The sequence below is a fragment of the Mirounga angustirostris genome, unplaced genomic scaffold (assembly GCF_029215605.1).
Source record: "Mirounga angustirostris isolate CCGP_5_RB_7025 unplaced genomic scaffold, mMirAng1.0.hap1 SCAF_5, whole genome shotgun sequence".
NCBI lineage: Eukaryota > Metazoa > Chordata > Mammalia > Carnivora > Phocidae > Mirounga > Mirounga angustirostris.
In genome coordinates, this window is record NW_026991713.1 from 80,901,287 (window position 1) to 80,920,998 (window position 19,712).

Sequence of the window (19,712 nt, forward strand, 5' to 3'; positions counted from 1 at the left end):
GATTCATACTTGCTATAAGAGTGCTCATAATACTTCAAAATATGTATATACCCATGGAAGAGGACCAGGATACAGTAGTACTAAAATAAAGTTGAAATATAGTCAAATGCTCACTTCCATCCTTAGGTCATCATTCATCCTGACGCAACCTGAAAGATCTGTTCCTGGGTGGGGGCCAACTTTAGGGCCTGGGCACCTGACAATAGAAAGCAAAGTTCCTTACTACAGAGAGAAAGACCGAGAATTTCAGCAGATACCAAATGTTTCCCTTCCCTATCCCAGCTTAACCAAATTTCTAATTAAGTTCATGGTTTTAGTAAGACATAAGGAAAGAGAGCTCCAACCTCCACCAGAGAGAGGTCGCAAACCACAGAGAATCTAGCCAAAAATGAAAATAAAGAATTTGCCATTCAAAATCTTGCTTCCTCACCCTTGATACGGAAAGGGAATTTCACTAGGGTGGATAGTGCTCACAAACTCCATTGACATTTTGAAACTTTTCCTAAGGAAGGTCAGTCTGTGTACTCAGAAAGGTGAGCACAGATGAACTTCAGGAGAGGGTGGGTGTGGGGACAGGGATTTGCAGAGGCTCATTAACCTTGAGGAAGAAGGAATAAAATATGATCAAAACCTCTCTGAATAAGTTAACTTAGCAGTATATAGTATATTCCTAAAAGTTGGGAAACATTCAGGTAGCCTAATTTGTCTTTTACATTTTAGAATGGACATTAGGGAATTCGAAGAACAAGAAAAATCACTTCAAGAAAACTATAGAGGAGGGGTGCCTGGGTGGCTCAGTTGTTAAGCATCTGCCTTCTGCTCAGGTCATGATCCCAGGGTCCTGGGATCGAGCCCCACATTGGGCTCTCTGCTTGGCGGGGAGCCTGCTTCTCCCTCTCCCACTCCTCCTGCTTGTGTTCCCTCTCTGTCTTTCTCTGTGAAATAAATAAATAAAATAAAAAAAAAGAAAAGAAAACTATAGAGGTATCTTTGTTTTAAAATTGCCAATTTTCAGAAAGTCAGAAGTTCCATCATAAAGACCTTATGGTCTCAGGATACAAAAGTCTAACTGATTAGAAGTTCAGGCACTAAGAATAGGCCACCCATGAAGAACAGGGTAAGTATATTTTGCTGTTTTAACTTACTTGCGTCTTCTAGTCACATCCAAAGCACCATCCTCTACTTCTCCATAGTTGGGCCTTTCACGTGAAACCTGGTTTCGTTTGGCTACACCTGAGGAAAGTGTCAATTCCAGGCTTGGAATTGCTGTGAGACTCTCTAGATGCAAGGCATCTGCAGAACAGAAAAGAATAGAACCAGAAATTTATTTCTGGTTTAAACTATATAATAAATATATATTTATTTATATTTATTCATATATATAATAAATATATATTATATAATAAATATATAATATATAAAAATTCTTATATATATATTTCTCATATATAATATATATTATATAATTATATATTATTTATTATATATAAAAATATATATTATACATATATAAATTTTTTCCCTTTTGAGAGGTTGGACCATTTCTGAAAAAGCAGAAGTCAGTTCAATTCTATTAACCCTATGAAAGCGAAAATGCCATTTTTTTTTTTTAAGCAGAGTGGGGAGGGGGCAGAGAATCCTTGCCTAAAAACAACTAGAGGGGTCAACAATCTGCAGGCAGAGGATAAAATACATCCAGCTGCTTCTTTTTGTAAATAAAGTTTTACAGTAACAAAGACATACCCATTCATTCAATACTTGGCCACTTGCGTGATACCGAGTAATTGCTGCAGAAACCATACAGCCTGCAGAAGCTGAAGGATTTACTGTCTGGCCCTTGACAGAAACAGCTTTACCAAACCCTGAAGGGAAGAGGGTTAGACACTGTGATGGGGACCCGTTAAAGAGACAAAGGAAATAGGGTAACGGATTGTGTGTTTTGGAGGAAGCCATCTTGCTATGTGTTTTTCTGAGTATAGGAAGCAGCAGAGTTTAACAGAAGAAAACACAGGCATTGGAGTCAATCAGAAATTTTTAGTTCAGGTCCTGGCTCTGCCACACACTAGTTGTGTGCTCTTGGTCGCATAACTAAACCACGCGGAGCCTCGGCTTACTTACATATGAAGTGACACACGACCTTAGGCAAATTACTAACTCCATATTTCTCCGTTTCCTTCTCTTCCTTGTCTTGAAAATGGAAATTACATTAGCCTCTACCTGGCAGGGATGTGGTGAGGATTAAATGAGGTAGGAGTGATGCGAAGAGCAGAGAACCGCGCCTGGCATATAGCAGGCGTCTGCTGCCACGGTCGGTTGTGGTTGTGTTACTACTACTGGGTGAGTGTGAGTAACATCGTCTCTATAAAGCCCTAAGCTGTTGTTTGATACAAAACGGCCATTCAGTGAGTAGTGGTAGTAGTTTTCCCTTCTCTAGTTGAAATGATCCACAGATCAGTTTACTTGCTATTTATTTCTTCTTAACTTTATTTTGATAACCATCCCATGTCTTTTGTTGTTTCAGAACCAGCCATTAACTTTTGCTTTCAACCACATCTCGGTTGTGATGAGACATGTCACTACCATGAGCATTTCTTCCTAAGAGAAAGCTCATTCTCCTTAGCCTGGCACTGAGTAATAGCCCACCATTTGACCCACAACCTGCTCCAAACTTATACTCTACTGTATCACAACCAAACTCCTCTTGTTTCCAAAATGACTTGTCCAGCTTTTTTTTTTTTTTTTTTTTTTTTGGTCCTCCCCAGTTAAAATACTTTTTCCATGCTTTTTGCTATTCCAAATGCAACCCACTTTCAAGGCCTGGTTCAACTCTCATTTCTTCTATGGAGCTTGCTCGGACTTCTCTGAGCCCATTCTAACCTCCCTGATAATCTGTGAGCTATTTTAGGATTTATTCTCTATTATACATAATATGGTGCTTTGCACGAAGTAGGTGTTCAAACATCAGTTGACTGACAGAATTCAGGGAGAAATATCCAAATATTCAACAACTTTTCCTGTATAAATATAATTGTGATTTTCCCTTTCAAAAAGAACCTTACCCTCAGCCATGCCTGATAGGGTGTAAGAGGCGGGCTATCCATGCTTACCCAGCAGAGGTGTATACCAGCATGTATGTTTGAAGGTCAGGAGCGTCTGATATATTCTTGCTTCTTGCCCACTATAACGTTTATGGCAACACTGCTTCTGAACAGAAAATTAAATAGTATTAGCTATCTAAAGGGGTGTAACATAACATATTTCATCATCTATTCTCTTCATTTCCAAAGGTAGAAAGAATATCACTAGTATCAAGAAGAGGTCAAGAAGAAAATAAATGATTCCAAGTAATAAAGTAATAAAGCTTTCAACCTTTTGATCAAAAGCTATACCCTATGGGTAAAGTGTAATTCTCATTAAAAATCACAGTTCAATAATTTAACAGAATTATATCAATTCCCAATAATCGACACTGTCATATAAACAAAAGCCTTGAGGAAAAAGGTATGGATGAGAGGCAAGCTTAGTTATACAATACTTCTTCATGATACCACAGTCAAATAATTTAACATATTGCCATATCGTAGGGTCTACCAGCATTGTATGCATGTGTGTGACAAAGAAAAAGACTAGGTAGGGACGCCTGGGTGGCTCAGTCGGTTATGCGTCCAACTCTTGATTTCAGCTCTGGTCATGATCTCAGGGTCATGAAATCGAGCCCTGTGTTGGGCATAGAGTCTGCTTAGGATTCTCTCTCTCTCTCTGACCAACCCCCCTCCCCCCATCCCCTGCTTGCACGCTCTCTCTCTCAAAAGAAAAAAAAAGTTTAAAAAAAGAGAGTAGGTATCCATTGTTTCATCTAATAATCTCTCAAAAGTGGTCTGGCTTAAAGTACTAAGACTACTGATACATCCTGGACTTCACTTTCTCTTTTGACATAGTAGTGATTCACAACTGGCACTTAAATTGTTTCAAAAGCTTAAACTTACCAGTTGATCTTGAAATGGTTGTTGAATTCCATCTGTGCTGGACAAGGGATCACAGTGAGGAAATTCCTCATCTAAACAGCTCTGTCATGAGAAAATGGTGGAGTATGTTCAAAGGCAGAATGACGACAGAGTCAAAGATACAAAACATATTCCATTTAAGAGAAGATATGATGCTACCTGAGGAGGGTAGTATTGGCCAATTCTGTCAAGTATTCTACTTAAGGGAACAGGTTTGTAATTGTAAAGCTTTCATTGCATTTTCCCCCTTACTTGTTCTAGGAATGAAATTCAAAGATCAGGGACAGGAAATACAATGGCTTTGTCATTGAAATCTTTAGGCAGGGGCCAAAGAAGGTTGCTGGAGACATGTCAGTGTAGTGAAAATGTTGCCTGTGAAAATTTCATAGCAATCAAATTGTGGCATTAGTCCAATCACAGTTATATTATATCACAGTTATATTATAATAGAAAATTGTATTTGTGTTCCTGATAAGATTAAAGCATATTTAGATGTGGAGGTTTTTCCACTTCAATTTATTGTAGGGGGCTTTTTAGGCACTCTGCCTGGCTTGATCTCCCACATGGAAATTTTTTTTTCTACTTAAACAGATGTGCCTGCATTATGCTCTGGAAACAGATACATGCAGACATCACCCTTCTTTCTTCCCTTCTCCAGTCCCTTCCCCCCGTGCCAACCTTACTGTTCCTTATGTTCCTCATTTATGAACAAAAAGGAGAAATTCACCAAGTATCATAAGGGAAAGAAATACATTGAACTCTACCATGGATATATTGAGATATCCAGACAGGAAGGAGTTAAAAGTTTAATTCAAATAGGAGGGGCACCTGGGTGGCTCAGTTGGTTAAGTGTCTGCCTTCAGCTTAAGGATCAAGCCCTGAGTCAGGCTCCCTGATGCACGGGGAGCCTGCTTCTCCCTCTCACTCTGCTGCTCCCCCTGCTTGTGCGCACTCTCTCTCTCTCCGTCTCTCAAATAAATAAAATCTTAAAAAAAAAAAAGGAGAAAAAAGAGACAGGAACCATCCCAGCCCATCCAACAGTACACATTCAAGAGTATCAGAAAAGAAGTGCCTAAGACTAAAACACTGGCCCTTTGCTAATAGATGCAGTAAATTCTAAAAATGCTTCCTCTTTAAAAGATGTTATTAGGAGCCATTCACTAATGTGAGTTTCCCCTTCTTATTTGGCTAAATGGTTTTGGTGCAGAAGAGAACAAAGTCCACTAGAGCATTTTCTTCTAAGTTGGTTAATTTTGTGATCAAAGTCATTATCTATTATAAATTAGCTTCAAATCCATATACAGATTGGACCTCTTCCCCACAGTAAACACATATCACAGGGTTTTTTGGTTTTGTTTTTGTTTTACCTGAAACAGCAAGCCATGGAGGCGTCCTTTAATTAACTTCTTTCTCAGTGACTCAGTTGTTGCTATAAAGAGAATTCATAACCAGCTTAATAGGACAATTTGTAACCCCCTTTCCCCTCAGTTCCTTTCATAAACTTTTAACAGCTTTAAATTTGGGGTCTGAGGAAAGGAGAGAGAAAGCAGTGACTTCTGAGAATGGCGTTCTCAACTCATGTCTTGTGGGAATGGAAGAGCAGAACAAAGGCTAGAGCAGCTAACCCATGATCACCCCTGGGCATTCAAAATTCACCTTGACAGATGCAAGTGATGTCCTCTAGAAGTGAGTCACAGAATGATTCCACCTTAACTTAGGAATACACCTCAGAGGTCATTCAGTCCAACTGCCTAGGATGTGGACATCTCCTCTCCCAGAAACCTCTGCATGAGCTGTGAGTGGGTGATGGCAGCCCCTAGAATTGGAGCCCTGTGACCCCAGAATCCTATGGGTAGGTCTGAGATGATGAGAACACTTTGTCCAGAGGATTTCAATGATAACTGGTTAGTCATGCAGCTGGGATCAGACTCACAGGATAATGTTCAATTCAGTATACTTTTTCATGAAATTAAAAATGTTTGTCTTTCTACTTCACTGAAATCTGCCTCCCAGTAACTTCCAACTTCTCATCTCTGGAGTAACAGAAATGAGGAAAAAAAAATACCTATTAACTCTTTGAGTTACACAGGTACACATTACTTATCTGACAATCCATACTCTTTAAAATATAGACAAGAACCAGAAAATAGGCCCAAATCTTTTGAACCAAAATAGATGTTGATAGTCATGACCTTTATTCCTGTGAATTCCTCACACTTCCACTCATCCAATAGGCTCTGAATTTATACATAATTCTCACAAGCTCTGACTGCTTTCTCAGCCCACAGATGATTAAAACAAAAATTACGTGAGGGTAGGAAGCTCTGCTAGATGAAGACATATTGACATATTAATAGCTACCTTTTTTTTTAAATCACTGACAGCAAGGAAAATTCACAGCAAATACTCTGTTGTCCAAAACACATACGAATCTGGAGCAACAGTTTTATATCTCAATAGCCTGAAGAAATTCTGAACCATTAAAATACTACTAATATATGTGAAAAGTACATAATCGAACAAAAAAATTTTTTCTAAGAAAAAACTCTTGAAAAGCTTCAATTATATCAAAAATTACCCATGTAAAATTCTATTTTGTAAGAATTTTTTTTTTTGTAAAAATACCTTATTTCACAACTAAGCTTGACATAGTTGTTACTAGGCCCACTAGGAGGAAAATACTTTTTAAAATTTCTAACATATTTAAGTAATTAAATTATTTAATCTTTAATACTTAAAACTCTAGTAAAGATTCAATTTTAGAAAATTCTCTCTTTTGGGCGCCTGGGTGGCTCAGTTGGTTAAGCGACTGCCTTCGGCTCAGGTCATGATCCTGGAGTCCCTGGATCGAGTCCTGCATCAGGCTCCCTGCTCGGCAGGGAGCCTGCTTCTCCTTCTGACCCTCCCCCCTCTCATGTGCTCTCTCTTTCTCATTCTCTCTGTCTCAAATAAATAAATAAAATCTTTAAAAAAAAAAAGAAAGAAAAGAAAATTCTCTCTTTTAATGGTATTAAATAAATCCTTCTCCCAACCTACATCTAAGCAACAGCAACCAAACCTTTCAGAAGTGGCCAACATTATGTTTGTGAAGGTCGTGTATCTCCAAAACACTGTCTTTGGATTTCCAAATAAGCTTGTGTTTCAGAAGAAATAATGAGTTAGTATAAGACTATTTAAATTGCCCATCTGCTTTCCCACCAGGCAATCTTGAGTTTTAGGAACAGTCCATCTCAAAACATTTAAATCGTAAACCTTATTTCAACAGATGTTTTGGGCAATGTGTAGCAACTATTTCCATATGTTCCATGAGGCAAAACACATTGCCTTATGACCCTAATTTGCATTCACCTTTGTATTCTTTTTATGTGTTTGGAGTTGGACCTGCCATGTCTCTAGGACATTTAGATTTTACATGGAAGCAAATGAAACAACGGTCACTGTATCCCCTGCTGCTGCCATCTGTGATATAGGATGGGATCGGGTGTCTTGCATACATTGCCTTTGAAGGAAGCTGGGATAAAACAACTTTCCAAATGACTATGCAATGAGACTCTCAGGCAAAGGCCCTGCAATTAATTGGCTGTTGATAATTAAAACTATAGTATTAGAGTGATAATAATGCTAGTTATCAATGATGGTTGACATTTATGGAGCATGGATTTTTATAACACAATATATGTGTTATCTCATGTTCTATAAAACTGTGTATTAAGAAAAATCAAGTTTCATTGAAAACCACAGACCAGGAGAAAATAATTTGCAACACATATATCTATCAAAGGACTTGTATCCAAAATATGTAAAGAAATCCTACAACGCAATAACAAAAGGACAAATGTCCTAATTTGAAAGTGGGCAAAAGATATTTCACAAAGAAGATATATAATAGCCAATCAGTACAACAAATGAAAATCACAACAAGATACCCAAAAGAGTGACAAAAGTGGAAAAGATTGACACCACCTCGCATTGATGCTGTAAAGAAACTGGAACTCCCACACACTGCTGGTGGGAGCGTGAAAACTACGGAAAACTGGCAGTTTTTTACATGGTTACAGCTACACTATGACCTAACAACTCTGCTCTTAGATCTTTATCCTAGGTTAAGGAAAAACATATGTCTACACACAAACCCATACACAGATGTTCATAGCAGCTTGCTCCATAACAACCCCAAACATCTAAATAATTTAGATGTCCAATAATAGAAAAGATAACCAAATTGTGGAGCCATTCATACAAAGAAATACGACTCCATCATGAAAAAGGCATACCATGAATAAACACAACATATTAAGATAAATATTATGTTGAGGGAAAGAAGACAAAAACACAAAAGTACATATTTTATATCTCAATTCTAGAAGCTAAACTAACCCATCAGTGATAAAAATCAGATCAGAGGTTGATCCTTATAGTGGTGGAGGTGGGGGAGGGGCAGTGACTGGAAAGTAGCACAAGGGAAATTTCTGCGGTTACAGTTCTGTGTTTCGATGTGCATTTGGCAAACTGGTTAAATAAGACACTTAAGGAGATGCCTGGGTGGCTCAGTCGGTTAAACGACTGCCTTCAGCCCAGGTCATGATCCCGGGGTCCTGGGAAAAAGCTCTGTGTCAGGCTCCCTACTCAGTGTGGAGCCTGCTTCTCCCTCTCTTGCTCCCCCTGCTTTTGCTGTCAAATAAATAAATAAAATCTTAAAAAAAAAAAAATACACTTAAGATCTGAACATTTCATGATATTAATTATGCACTAATAAAAAAAAGAACGTAAAAATTACAAGAACAAAAATAACAGTTTATGAGATAAACATCGTTAGGAAGAGACCACTAAAAATGTATACGCAACATTGTAACCAGAGCACTAACAAACACAATTATATAGTGCCTCGGAAGATAACTTATCACCAAGACGTGCCTCTTAAAATGACCAAAGGCTGCCCCACAGGATAATAGAAATGCACAGGATAATAAGAATAGGTAACAAAAGCGTGGAGATGCTGGTGACATTTAAATGGCGCAGTGCTGGTGGGATGCTAAGAAAATGCAGATGGGAGTAGAACTCAGGCGGTGGGACTGCTGCAGTGAACGCAGGAGGGAGTACAGCCGGCCTTGAGCCAGAGCCCTGCAAGGCTGGGCGGCACTTCTCTGGAGGAGGAGGCCCAAGTGCAGACACTTGCAAAATAAAGCTAAAAGGGCTCCTGCTGTTTGTCAGCAGCCAAGCCGAACACTTTCTCCTTCCCCGCTGAAGGTTATGGTTCAATCCCTACCCATCCAGATCCCGTTCCTAGGAAAATCATGAATGAAACGACACAACTTCCGTCTGACATTCGTGTCATTACCCATTGGCTAATGGTGAACGAGGTAATGCACGCGGCAGGAACGTGATCTAGCAGAACAGACTCTCCCAAGTATGACCAAGCACTAGCTATTGTTTTGCATTTGTTATTTATAAATTACCTACTGCATTTTCTGGAAGGGGATACTGAGTACCCAGAGAGGTAAAGAGATTTGCCTAACTTTATCCAGTTTCGCTTTTGACTTAGAACATAGGTTTGTTTAAGGCCAAATACCATGCTCTTAGTCATTACGCTATATGGCCTCCTAGATTATTTCATCCATTTCTGCATCCTACATTTGGGAAAACTTAGGCGCCCATCCCATCAGAGCTGCTGAGCAAGCTCTGATTTTGGGTTTTTCCCTTGGTCCTCAACCTAACACCTATCTTTAAGTGTCTCAATCACCTCCAGCCCCCGTGCGTGTCTCATTTCCCTCTTAGGTACTGACTGCTCGAGACATGTGGCTCTCATCTTGCATCCTCCTCAAAGCCATAAGGCTCTTATCTGTCCCCTACCCCATGCCCTCCATGCTAAGGACAGCAAATTAGAAGACAGTTTCCAGTGGGTTCATCTAGGTGAAAGCCTTCTCTAAAGTTTATACAGCTACTATGTTCAAATAAGGAATTCTGATATACAGGAGCCGCTCAGGCTCTCTTGCCAAGGAAATATTTATAGTTTCTAAAGGTAATCAGTTCCCTCTTATTGATTAAATCAGGGACTCAATGAAGATTTCATGTTAGAAGGGGGCAAGAAGAGGATGAACAGGAAAGAGGTGATAGAGTCTCTATTAGATCAAGTGGTCTATGTTTCATTAGATTCACTCTAATATGTTGGGTAAACACCCGAGATCTAAGAAGGCTTTTTGTTTCCTTTTCAAAACAAACATCCATTTATACCTAGTATTGCCTTTGTTAACAAGATACTTGGATACATAAGTAAGAAGCAGAAGAAAGAAAATATGTAAGTAACCATTCAAGAAACTTAGTTCTAATGGCACAGGGTCACAGAAGCTGGTATGTATACTTAGTCCAGTCCTGGTGGCCACTGAGAACTTGAACAATATTACCTCTTCAATATGAAGTTCAGGATAATCCAATGTCATAAACAACTTCCTAGTTCCAGTTTATGAACCCCATCATTGACCTGAACAATTGGACACAATCACCGAATCCCCACCCAATTTGCAAAAGAACCATTCTCAGACACGACAAAAAGCCATTGCCTTCAACACTTAATAGATGTATTAAGCTCACCAGAAAGTTTCAGAAGAACTAAATGGATTTGAATATTTTTGTTTTCTGACTCAGAATTCAAACGTCTGACTCAGAATTCAAGCCGCATGTGGTGACAGTCATAATGGTAGAATGTGCCAGGATGTGTTTATGTGATAACTGTCCTACCTCACTGACATTTATTCACAGTGTATCTGGAAAATCTGCTCCACAGAACATTTCAAAAGTATGTGCCACCTAAATTTCCCTCTTGTTGCAAAGGTTGATTTTTTAAGGGCATTGTTAGAAAAATCCTCAGAAGCAAATGGTCTTCAGAGCAAAATCTTGGTATGTATGCCTTCTATGGGCAGCAAAAGATACAAACAAGTAAAAGAACTCAAAAAGCTAGGCAGGTTGTGAGCAACTCAAGACAGAAAGGAGGCATCCACTCTACTTTATGCAGCCAAGGAAAAAAAATACATGCTTGCGACCCAGGGTGGCTTTCATCTTCTATTTTTAAGACTATTTGGACCAATGAAGTGAGAAGACAATAGCAAGTTCATTATATCAAGAATGTATATTTTGGGATAAGTTACAAAAGTTGACTCTTCCAAGAAGGTACTAAAAGGAAATCAAAGGGGCAGGGGGGAGAGTTGTGGGAGGAGATAAATTCTTAGTTTTATGAAACTATGAGGTATAATGCTGACTTAATCGAAGATAAATATAACTGAACCAAAAGATTAGTCCTCTAAGTACAGTGTCTAAAACAAACATACCATAAACCAAATTTGGAATGCCTCATTATTCATGTCTCAACATGAACACTTCTAATCACAAGGGAACCTTTTCCAATGCTCTCTGAGCAATCATAAAATAACATATAGATTATGTAATTTAAAGACTTACACTATCATACTTAAAATTATTGAAAACTAGCAAGTCCTGCAAGGTTTAAAAATAATAATAAAATACTGAATAATTACTGTTACGTTAGAACTAGCCAAGTCCTTTAAACTTTTAAACAGCATTCTCAGATAGCAGTAGAAAGGGTACAGTAAATCCAAAACAAACCCAGGTCTGAAAATCTCCTTCTCTAGCTTAGCTTAAGTTGATAATTCATTTGTTACCCAAATCAATAATTTTGTCTAAAAAGAGCATCTAGGACAGCTAGAACAAGAAGCTGGCCAAACAAAAGCAATTGCCTGATAAATGGTCAAATAAGCTTTGTTTTTACCAAATTATGTTTCTAGGATAAAATTCGCTTCTGAATAATCTGACATCTGTCATTTAACAATTGTCATTTCACCTAAATCCTTAGTAAACAGTTACTTTCAGGTAATACAGAAAAATGACAAATATTCTAATTTTTTTAAAGCAAAATATATTTGTAAAGAGCACATTAAAATTTAAAAAGGATTTTCACATATTTAATATTTTGATGCACTGCTTTCATAAGTATTTTGCCCACCCCTAAAACTACTGTGTAAAAGAAAATAGAGAGGCAGGTCCTTTTCTACCATATCATGGGTACAAGCTAGCTAATAAAATCAGGGTAGAATAGGTAAGCCATTTGCAAGTTCAAATACCCCATGCATACAAGATTATTTTCCCCCTTGTTTACTTTTACAGATACTGAGAACTTTAATTTTTAAAGAAATAACAGTCATGGACAAATCCAGCTCATAATTAAAAAAACAAAACAAAACACTGAAAGGGAAAGTTAGTCGTTAAATCAGCCTACTTGGACACCAGGCAAGCCTCTCTGGAAGCCCACGATACTGCCTTCTGGAACCATTTTATTGTCATAAATGTGAGTATTAACACAGCAGCTGTCTCATCTACAAAGATGGCTGTAGTCCTTTTGCCCCACCTCTGAGTGGACTGAATTGGACATAACACATATTTGCTACTCACTTTTCAATTTCCTCGTCTTCTGCTCAAGTGTCTGGCAAGTGTTCACTAATTCGGTATTTACAGTCTGGAGATTCAGTTGTTCCGAGATTGCTTCCTCTAATTCATGCAGCAAAGACTTCGCTTTGTCGCCGGCTGAGTGGGCTGCCGGATCTCGATCCTCAACCTGGACACGTACGGTTAATACTGGATTTTAGCAGGGTGGCCAGGAAAGAAAGCAATTGAGCCCTCACTGGTATCATGCACACGAAACCGAAAATGTGCTTTTCTTCTCAGGGAAGTGATAAGCCTCTAGCGAACTTCTGCAATTCTGTGTTTGCATGGGCTTTGTATGCCTGAGCTATTTCTACAGCAGTAAAAGTCCTGATATGTCAAGTTGCTTCTTTCTGCAAAGATGCCTCTTTCATCAGGAGGCTGTTGACACCACCTCCTTTACAACTCCCTGTACTTCCTCCGCTCACTGCTGGTCGCCAGGGACTGAACTTCGCAGTTCCTCTTCAGGTTCTTTTTTTCTTTTCTTTTCTGTTCCTCCTCCGTTTTTTACTTCATGGTCTCAAGGACATCTGAGGAAACTTCCCCTTGAATATAAAGTAGTCACAGGCTACCCTACCTGCTCCTCTCTGTCCTCCAGCCATTGGCTGGTTCCTTGGACCTTCTTCCTAACGACAGCTTCCTGGTTGACAGCATCTTCTTGCACTTGTTCAAGGGCTTCTCGTTGTTTCTGCCTGGAGTTAAAAAAAAAAAAAGAGTCCAAACCACAAGCTGTCAGTGACATTTCAACTGAGAGTCACCCTGGGAAGTTGTGACAAATTCAAACTTAATGCACTTCCTCAGAAATCAGAGGGAAAAGTGAAAGTATTTACATACATATAAATGCTTAACAAATAGAGAATTTTAATCAAAGCACTCATATTGATCAGTTGGCCTGATACCCTCACTTTAGAGATAAGGGCATTTGGTCTCCTATTTTACACTGGGATATTCAGTTTCCCACAAGCTACATTCATCGTAGTAATTAGCATCAGGCACCAATTGCTTAGAGGATGGCACGGTAATGAGGTCACTGTGACAGGTGCGGTATTTACACATCATAGCTAGCTGTTTCAGAAAAAGAAAGGAAAGGGAAAGATAAAAGAAAAAAAAAGCAATAAAAGCTTTGGGTCATGACCGTGGCCTTTTCTCCTTGTCAATCATGCTAAATGGTGAGCCCAAGAAGGGCTGCCCCCAAGCATGGACGGAACACTCCATGTTAGTATTTCCACCACAGTCTTGTCTTTCCTGAAAACTTGACCCCCCTCCCTTTCTTCCTCATTCCAAATCTCTTAGTGTTGTTATGTTACCTCTCTTTTGGATACATTTCTAATCCTCCAAAATGTATTAAAATGCACCTGCTCTCAGCTGATGAGATTATTTAAACAATGCTAGGTATCAATATATCAATGACTATCTGGAAACAGCTTGATCTGAATAACGATGATATCCTTAGCTCAAAGGGATGATAAACTTTGGGAGCTTCAAAGCAAAGAGGAAGACATTGTCAGGTGTAGGCCTTTTGCATGCCTCTCAAACATTAACACAGTCAGAATCTCATCGTATATTGGCATAAATCTAGCCCTAAGTACAAGAAAAATCGCACGAGAGACAAGGATGGTGGCACAGAATGCTTACCATCATGGTAAACTAGCAAACAAAACTCTAAACAAAAATAAAAACTACCTAAACAATCTATTGAGCCTTGTTCAATACCTTATAGTCAGTTTCTTCTTGTTTTAAATTTTGTAAGAACATTTAACATGAAGTCTACCCCCTTAATACATTTTAAAGTGTATAATGTTGTTAACCGTAGGCACAATGTGGTATAGAAGATCCCTAGAACTTACTCGTCTTGTATAACTGAAACTTTATACCTCTTAAATTGCAGCTCTCCATTTCCCCCTCCTCTAGTCCCTGGAAACCACCATTCTCCTCTCTGCTTCTCTGAGTTTGACTATTCTAGATACCTCATAGAAGTGGTATCATGCCATATTTGTCCTTCTGTAACTGGTTAATTTCACTTAGCATAATATCCTCAAGATTTTTCCATGTTATCACATGCGACAAAATTTCCTTTCTAAGGCTGCATAATATTCCATTGCATATGTGTGTGTGTGTGTGTGTATATATATATATATATATATATATATATATGCGCGATATTTTCTCTATTCATTTACCACTGATAAAATGTAGGCTGTGTCTATATCGTGGCTATTGTGAATATGCTGTAATAAACTTGGGTGTGTAAATATCTCTTCAAGATTTTGCTTTGAATTCTTTTGCACATATATCCAGAAGCGGAATTGCTGGATAATATGGTTGTTCCATTTTTAATTTTTTGAGGAAATTCCATACTGTTTTCCATAGCAGTTGCACTGTATTAAATTCCCATCAACAGTGTACAGAGTTTTAATTATTTCTCTACATCTTTGCCAACACTTGGTATCTTTTTTTTTTTTTTAAAGATTTTATTTATTTGACAGAGAGAGAGAGAGAGACAGTGAGAGAAGGAACACAAGCAGGGGGAGTGAGAGAGGGAGAAACAGGCTTCCCACAGAGCAGGGAGCGCAATGCAGGGCTCAATCCGAGGACCCTGGGATCATGACCTGAGCAAAAGGCAGACGCTTCACGACTGAGCCACCCAGGCACCCCAACACTTGGTATCTTTTGGTGGTTATTTTTTTCCGTTTGGTTTTTAATAATAGCCTTCCCTAACAGGTGTGATTCATTCATCATTGTGAATGACTCATGGTGGGTTTTATTTGCATTTCCCTGACGATGAGTGATGTTGAGCATCTTTTCATATACCTGTTGGTCAACTGTATGTCTTCTTTGGAAAAATATCTATTCAAGTCCTTTGCTATTTTTAAATTGGGTTATTTGGTTTTTTGTAACTCAGTTGTTGTAGTTCTTCTTGTATTTTGAAATTTAACCCCTTATTGGGTATATGGTTTGCAAATATTTTCTTTCATTCCATAATGTACCTGTTCTCTCTGTTAATTCCTTTGCTGTTCAAAAACTCTTAAGTCTGGTGTAAACCCACTTACCTAACTTTTCTTTTGTTGTTTGTGCTTTTGTGTCATAGCCAAGTCCATGGTCATGAAGAATTTCCCCCAAGTTTTCTTCTAGAGTTTCAGAGTTTTAGGTCTTGTATTTAAGTCTTTGATCCATTTTGAGTTGATTTTTGTATATGGTATATAACAAGGGTTCAACTTCATTCTTTTGCATAGGACTATCCAGCTTTCCCAACACAATTTGTTGAAAAGACTATCCTTTCTCCATGTGTATTCTTGGCACTCTGGTCAAAGATCAGTTGGCCATTTATGCATGGGTTTATTTCTGGGCACTCTATTCTGTTCCACTGTCCTTAGGCCACTACCATACTGTTTTAATTACTATAGCTTTGTAATATATTTTGAAATAAGGAAGTGTGCTACCTCCAGCTTTGTGTTTCTTTCTCAAGGTTGTTTCGGCTGTTCAGGATTCTTTGTGGTTCCCTGTGAATATTAGAATTATTTCTTTTTCTATTACTTTAAAAAAAATGCCAGTAAGGTTTTGATCAGTATTGCACTGAATCTGTAGGTGATTTTGGGTATCATTGACATTTTAACAATACTAAGTCTTCTAACCTATGAACACAAGATGTCTTCACTTACTTGTATCTTCTTTAATTTCTTTCAGCAATGTTTTATAGTTTTCAATGTACAAGTCTTCACCTCCTTAATTAAGTTCATTCCTATTTTACTCTTTCGGATGTTATTTTAAATCAGATTGTTTTTCCAACTTTCTTTTTGGATAGTTGTTAGTGTACAGAAATGCATCTGATTTTTTTTTTTTTAAGATTTTATTTATGGGCACCTGGGTGGCTCAGTTGGTTAAGCGACTGCCTTCGGCTCAGGTCATGATCCTGGAGTCCCGGGATGGAGTCCCGCATCGGGCTCCCTGCTCTGCAGGGAGTCTGCTTCTCCCTCTGACCCTCCCCCCTCTCATGTGCTCTCTCTCTCTCTCATTCTGTCTCAAATAAATAAATAAAATCTTAAAAAAAAAAAAGATTTTATTTATTTATTTGAGAGAGAATGAGAGACAGAGAGCACAAGAGGGAAGAGGGCAGAGGGAGAAGCAGACCCCCCGCTGAGCAGGGAGCCCGATGCGGGACTCGATCCCGGGACTCCAGGATCATGACCTGAGCCGAAGGCAGTCGCTTAACCAACTGAGCCACCCAGGCGCCCAATGCATCTGATTTTTGTATGTTAATTACATATGCTGCAATTTTGCTGAATTTGTTTATTGGTTCTAACAACTTTTTGTGGAGTCTTTAGAGTTTTCTGCATATAAGATCACGTCATCTACAAATACAGATGATTTTATTTCTTCCTTTCCTTGCTTAATTGCTCTGGCTAGGACTTCTAGTACTATGTTGCTTAGAAGTGGTAAGAGTGGGCATGCTTGCCTTAGTTTTGATTTTAGAGGAAATACATTCAGTCTTTCATCACTGAGTATGATGTTAGCTGTGTGTTTTTCATAATGGCCTTTATTATGTTGAGGTAGTTTTTATTTCTAGTATTTTGAATATTTTATCATGAAAAAGTGTTAAATCTTGTCAAATGCTTTTCTTCATCAATTCAGGTGATCATGTGATATTTATCTTTCATTCTGTTAATGTAATATATCACATTAATTTGTGCATGCTGAACCATCCTTGCATTGCAGGGATAAATCTCACATGGTACGATTTTTTCAATGCATGATTAAAGTTGGTTGCTAGTATTTTGTTGAGGATTTTTGCACCTATACCCATCAGGGATATTGACCTATAGTTTTCTTTGTAGTATCTTTGGTTTTGGTGTCAGGATAGTACCGACCTCATAAAATGAATTTGGAAGTGGTCCCTCCTTTATAATTTTTTGAAAGTTTCAAAAGTCTTCAATAATCTCCTACTATTAATCTTCCTTAGATGTTTGGCAGAATTCATCAGTGAAACCACCTGGTCCTGATCTTTTCTTTGTTGGGTTTTTGAATACTGCTTCAATCTCCTTACTATTTCTTGCTCTGTTCAGATTTTCTTTTTCTGATTCAGTCTTGGTAGGTTGTATGTTCCTAAATATTTATCTGTTTCTTCAAGATTATCCAGTTGTTGGTGTATGACTGCTCACAGTGGTCTTTTATGACCCTCACCCCAAACCCTCTCACTGTAGCATCGGTTATAATATTTCTTCTGTTTCTGATCTTATCTGAATCTACTCCTTTTCTTAGTCTGTTTGTCAATTATATCTTTAAAAAAATTCAGACTTTCAGGGAAGATGGCAGAAGAGGAGGATCCTAGGCTCACCTTGTCCTACAGGTACTCCTAAATAACACACACATCAGTGTAAATAACCCAGAAAAATGACCCAAAGACTGGCAGAATAGACTCTCCACAGCTAAATGTAAAAGAAGAGGCCACAATGAAGAGGTTAGCAAGGGTGAAGACATGGTCAGGAACCAAATTGACTCACAGGACTGTCTATGGGAAGGAGGGATGCCATTGGCACAGAGAGGAAAGAGCACACCCCACACCAGGCACCCCAGGCATGAGGGAACCACACTGGGAAGATGAATTCCCATAACACTGGGCTTTGAAAACCACAGGGGCCTAATTTCACAAGTTTATAATCAGTGTAGCTTAACACCTTGAACTTTAAAAATGAGCAAGCTGAACTCTGGGAGAGCTGGAGGGCAATAGGAAATTGAGTCCCCACACTTATAGAGAGAGTACAACAAAGAGTCCCACTGAGATATAGCATAGCAACAGCAGTTTGGAAAAAAAAAAAAAAACCTGGGGTATACGAGAAGGAGATTTATTTACTAATCTCAGAGCAGGTGCTGGAGGGGCAGGGATCTTTGTAAGATTCTCCAAGAACAAAAGAGCTGGTGGGCACCATTTTCCTCTCCTACCCCTTGCCCTAGTCTAGACACACAGGCACCTGCAGGAACAGCACAGAGCAAACACCCTCTGCCTAGTTTGATAACAGTGCACCCCAACATGCATTCTCCTGCAGATGCTCTCCCTCCATCCTGGACTAGGCAGGAGTTTTCACGCACCCTCCCACAGCAGACCAGCACAGACCTTGCTGGCAGCACAGCCCACTCCTCCATGCTCCCACAGACCTGTCCCCCCAAAATGTCCGTGGCAGGAGTCTCTTCAAAGCAGTGCCACAAGCCTGGCTGTGTGCAAGCAGACCTGACAGGGGCCAACACTCTCCAAACGGACTCCTTCCCTGGGGAGAGGGAAAGATAACCACACACACCAGTCTGACTGTAGCCCTGGCAATGGATTGGGGGTGGATATCTGGTCTGACTGCAGTCCCCGCCCACCAATGAAGGCTTCTCATTTGACAACAAAGGGAGAACACCCTGAGGTTTGGTGCTACTGCAGCTCTGGCAAACACCTGGTCTGACTCAACTCAAGGTCAAGGTGGCCCCAGACTAGCCCACTAACACAAGGACCAAACTCTGTCCACAACAGGCAAGGGGAGCCACTGCAGATGACTGGACTGAAGTCAAATGTGGCTCAGCCACAACAGCAGCGTACACACAACACACATAGGAGACACCCTTGAAGGACCAGGTTTTGGTGAAGAGGGAATATGGCACAAAAGAGCTCCATAGGACCTCTTCTTCATAAGGCCACTCATTTCAAGAGCAGGAGACATAGCTGACTTTCCTGACATATAGAAACAGACCACAGAGAGTTAGACAAAATGAGGAGACAGAGGAATATGTCCCAAATGAAAGAACAAGTCAAAAATCACAGCAAGGGGGTGCCTGAGTGGCTCAGTTGGTTGGGTGTCTGCCTTTGGCTCAGGTTGTGATCTCAGGGTCCTGGGATCAAGCCCTGCATCCTTCTCCCTCTGCCTCTGCTTCCCCCCCCACTTGTGCTCATGTGTGCACACACACGCACTTTCTCTCTCTCTCTAATAAATAAAAAAAAAATTAAAAATCACAGCAAGAGAGCTAAACAAAACAGAGATAAGTAATATGCCTATTAGAAAGCTTAAAGTAATGGTAATAAAGATAATAAATGGACTGGAAAAAGACTGGAGGATATCAGTGAGATCCTCAACAAAGAGATAGAAAATATAAAAAGAACCAATCAGAGATGCGTAACTCATAACTAAAATTTTAAATACAGTAGAGGAAGGAGCATGGATCAGTGACCTGGAGGACAGAGTAGTG

At 39.2% G+C, this 19,712-nt stretch overlaps 1 protein-coding gene across 1 annotated transcript in view; it reads right to left on the bottom strand.

Annotated features, from left to right (window-relative positions):
• The window catches only part of IRAG2 (inositol 1,4,5-triphosphate receptor associated 2), a 118,160-nt gene that overhangs the window by 32,408 nt on the left and 66,040 nt on the right, over positions 1-19,712 (bottom strand). Inside the window, exons 16-22 of the mRNA XM_045869555.3 lie at positions 13,072-13,186; positions 12,465-12,627; positions 5,372-5,433; positions 3,987-4,067; positions 3,108-3,204; positions 1,146-1,293; positions 115-196 (exon numbers count right to left, since the gene is read on the bottom strand). Of these exons, the coding sequence (XP_045725511.1) occupies positions 115-196; positions 1,146-1,293; positions 3,108-3,204; positions 3,987-4,067; positions 5,372-5,433; positions 12,465-12,627; positions 13,072-13,186 (748 nt within the window). The remainder of the gene's footprint in view (positions 1-114; positions 197-1,145; positions 1,294-3,107; positions 3,205-3,986; positions 4,068-5,371; positions 5,434-12,464; positions 12,628-13,071; positions 13,187-19,712) is intronic.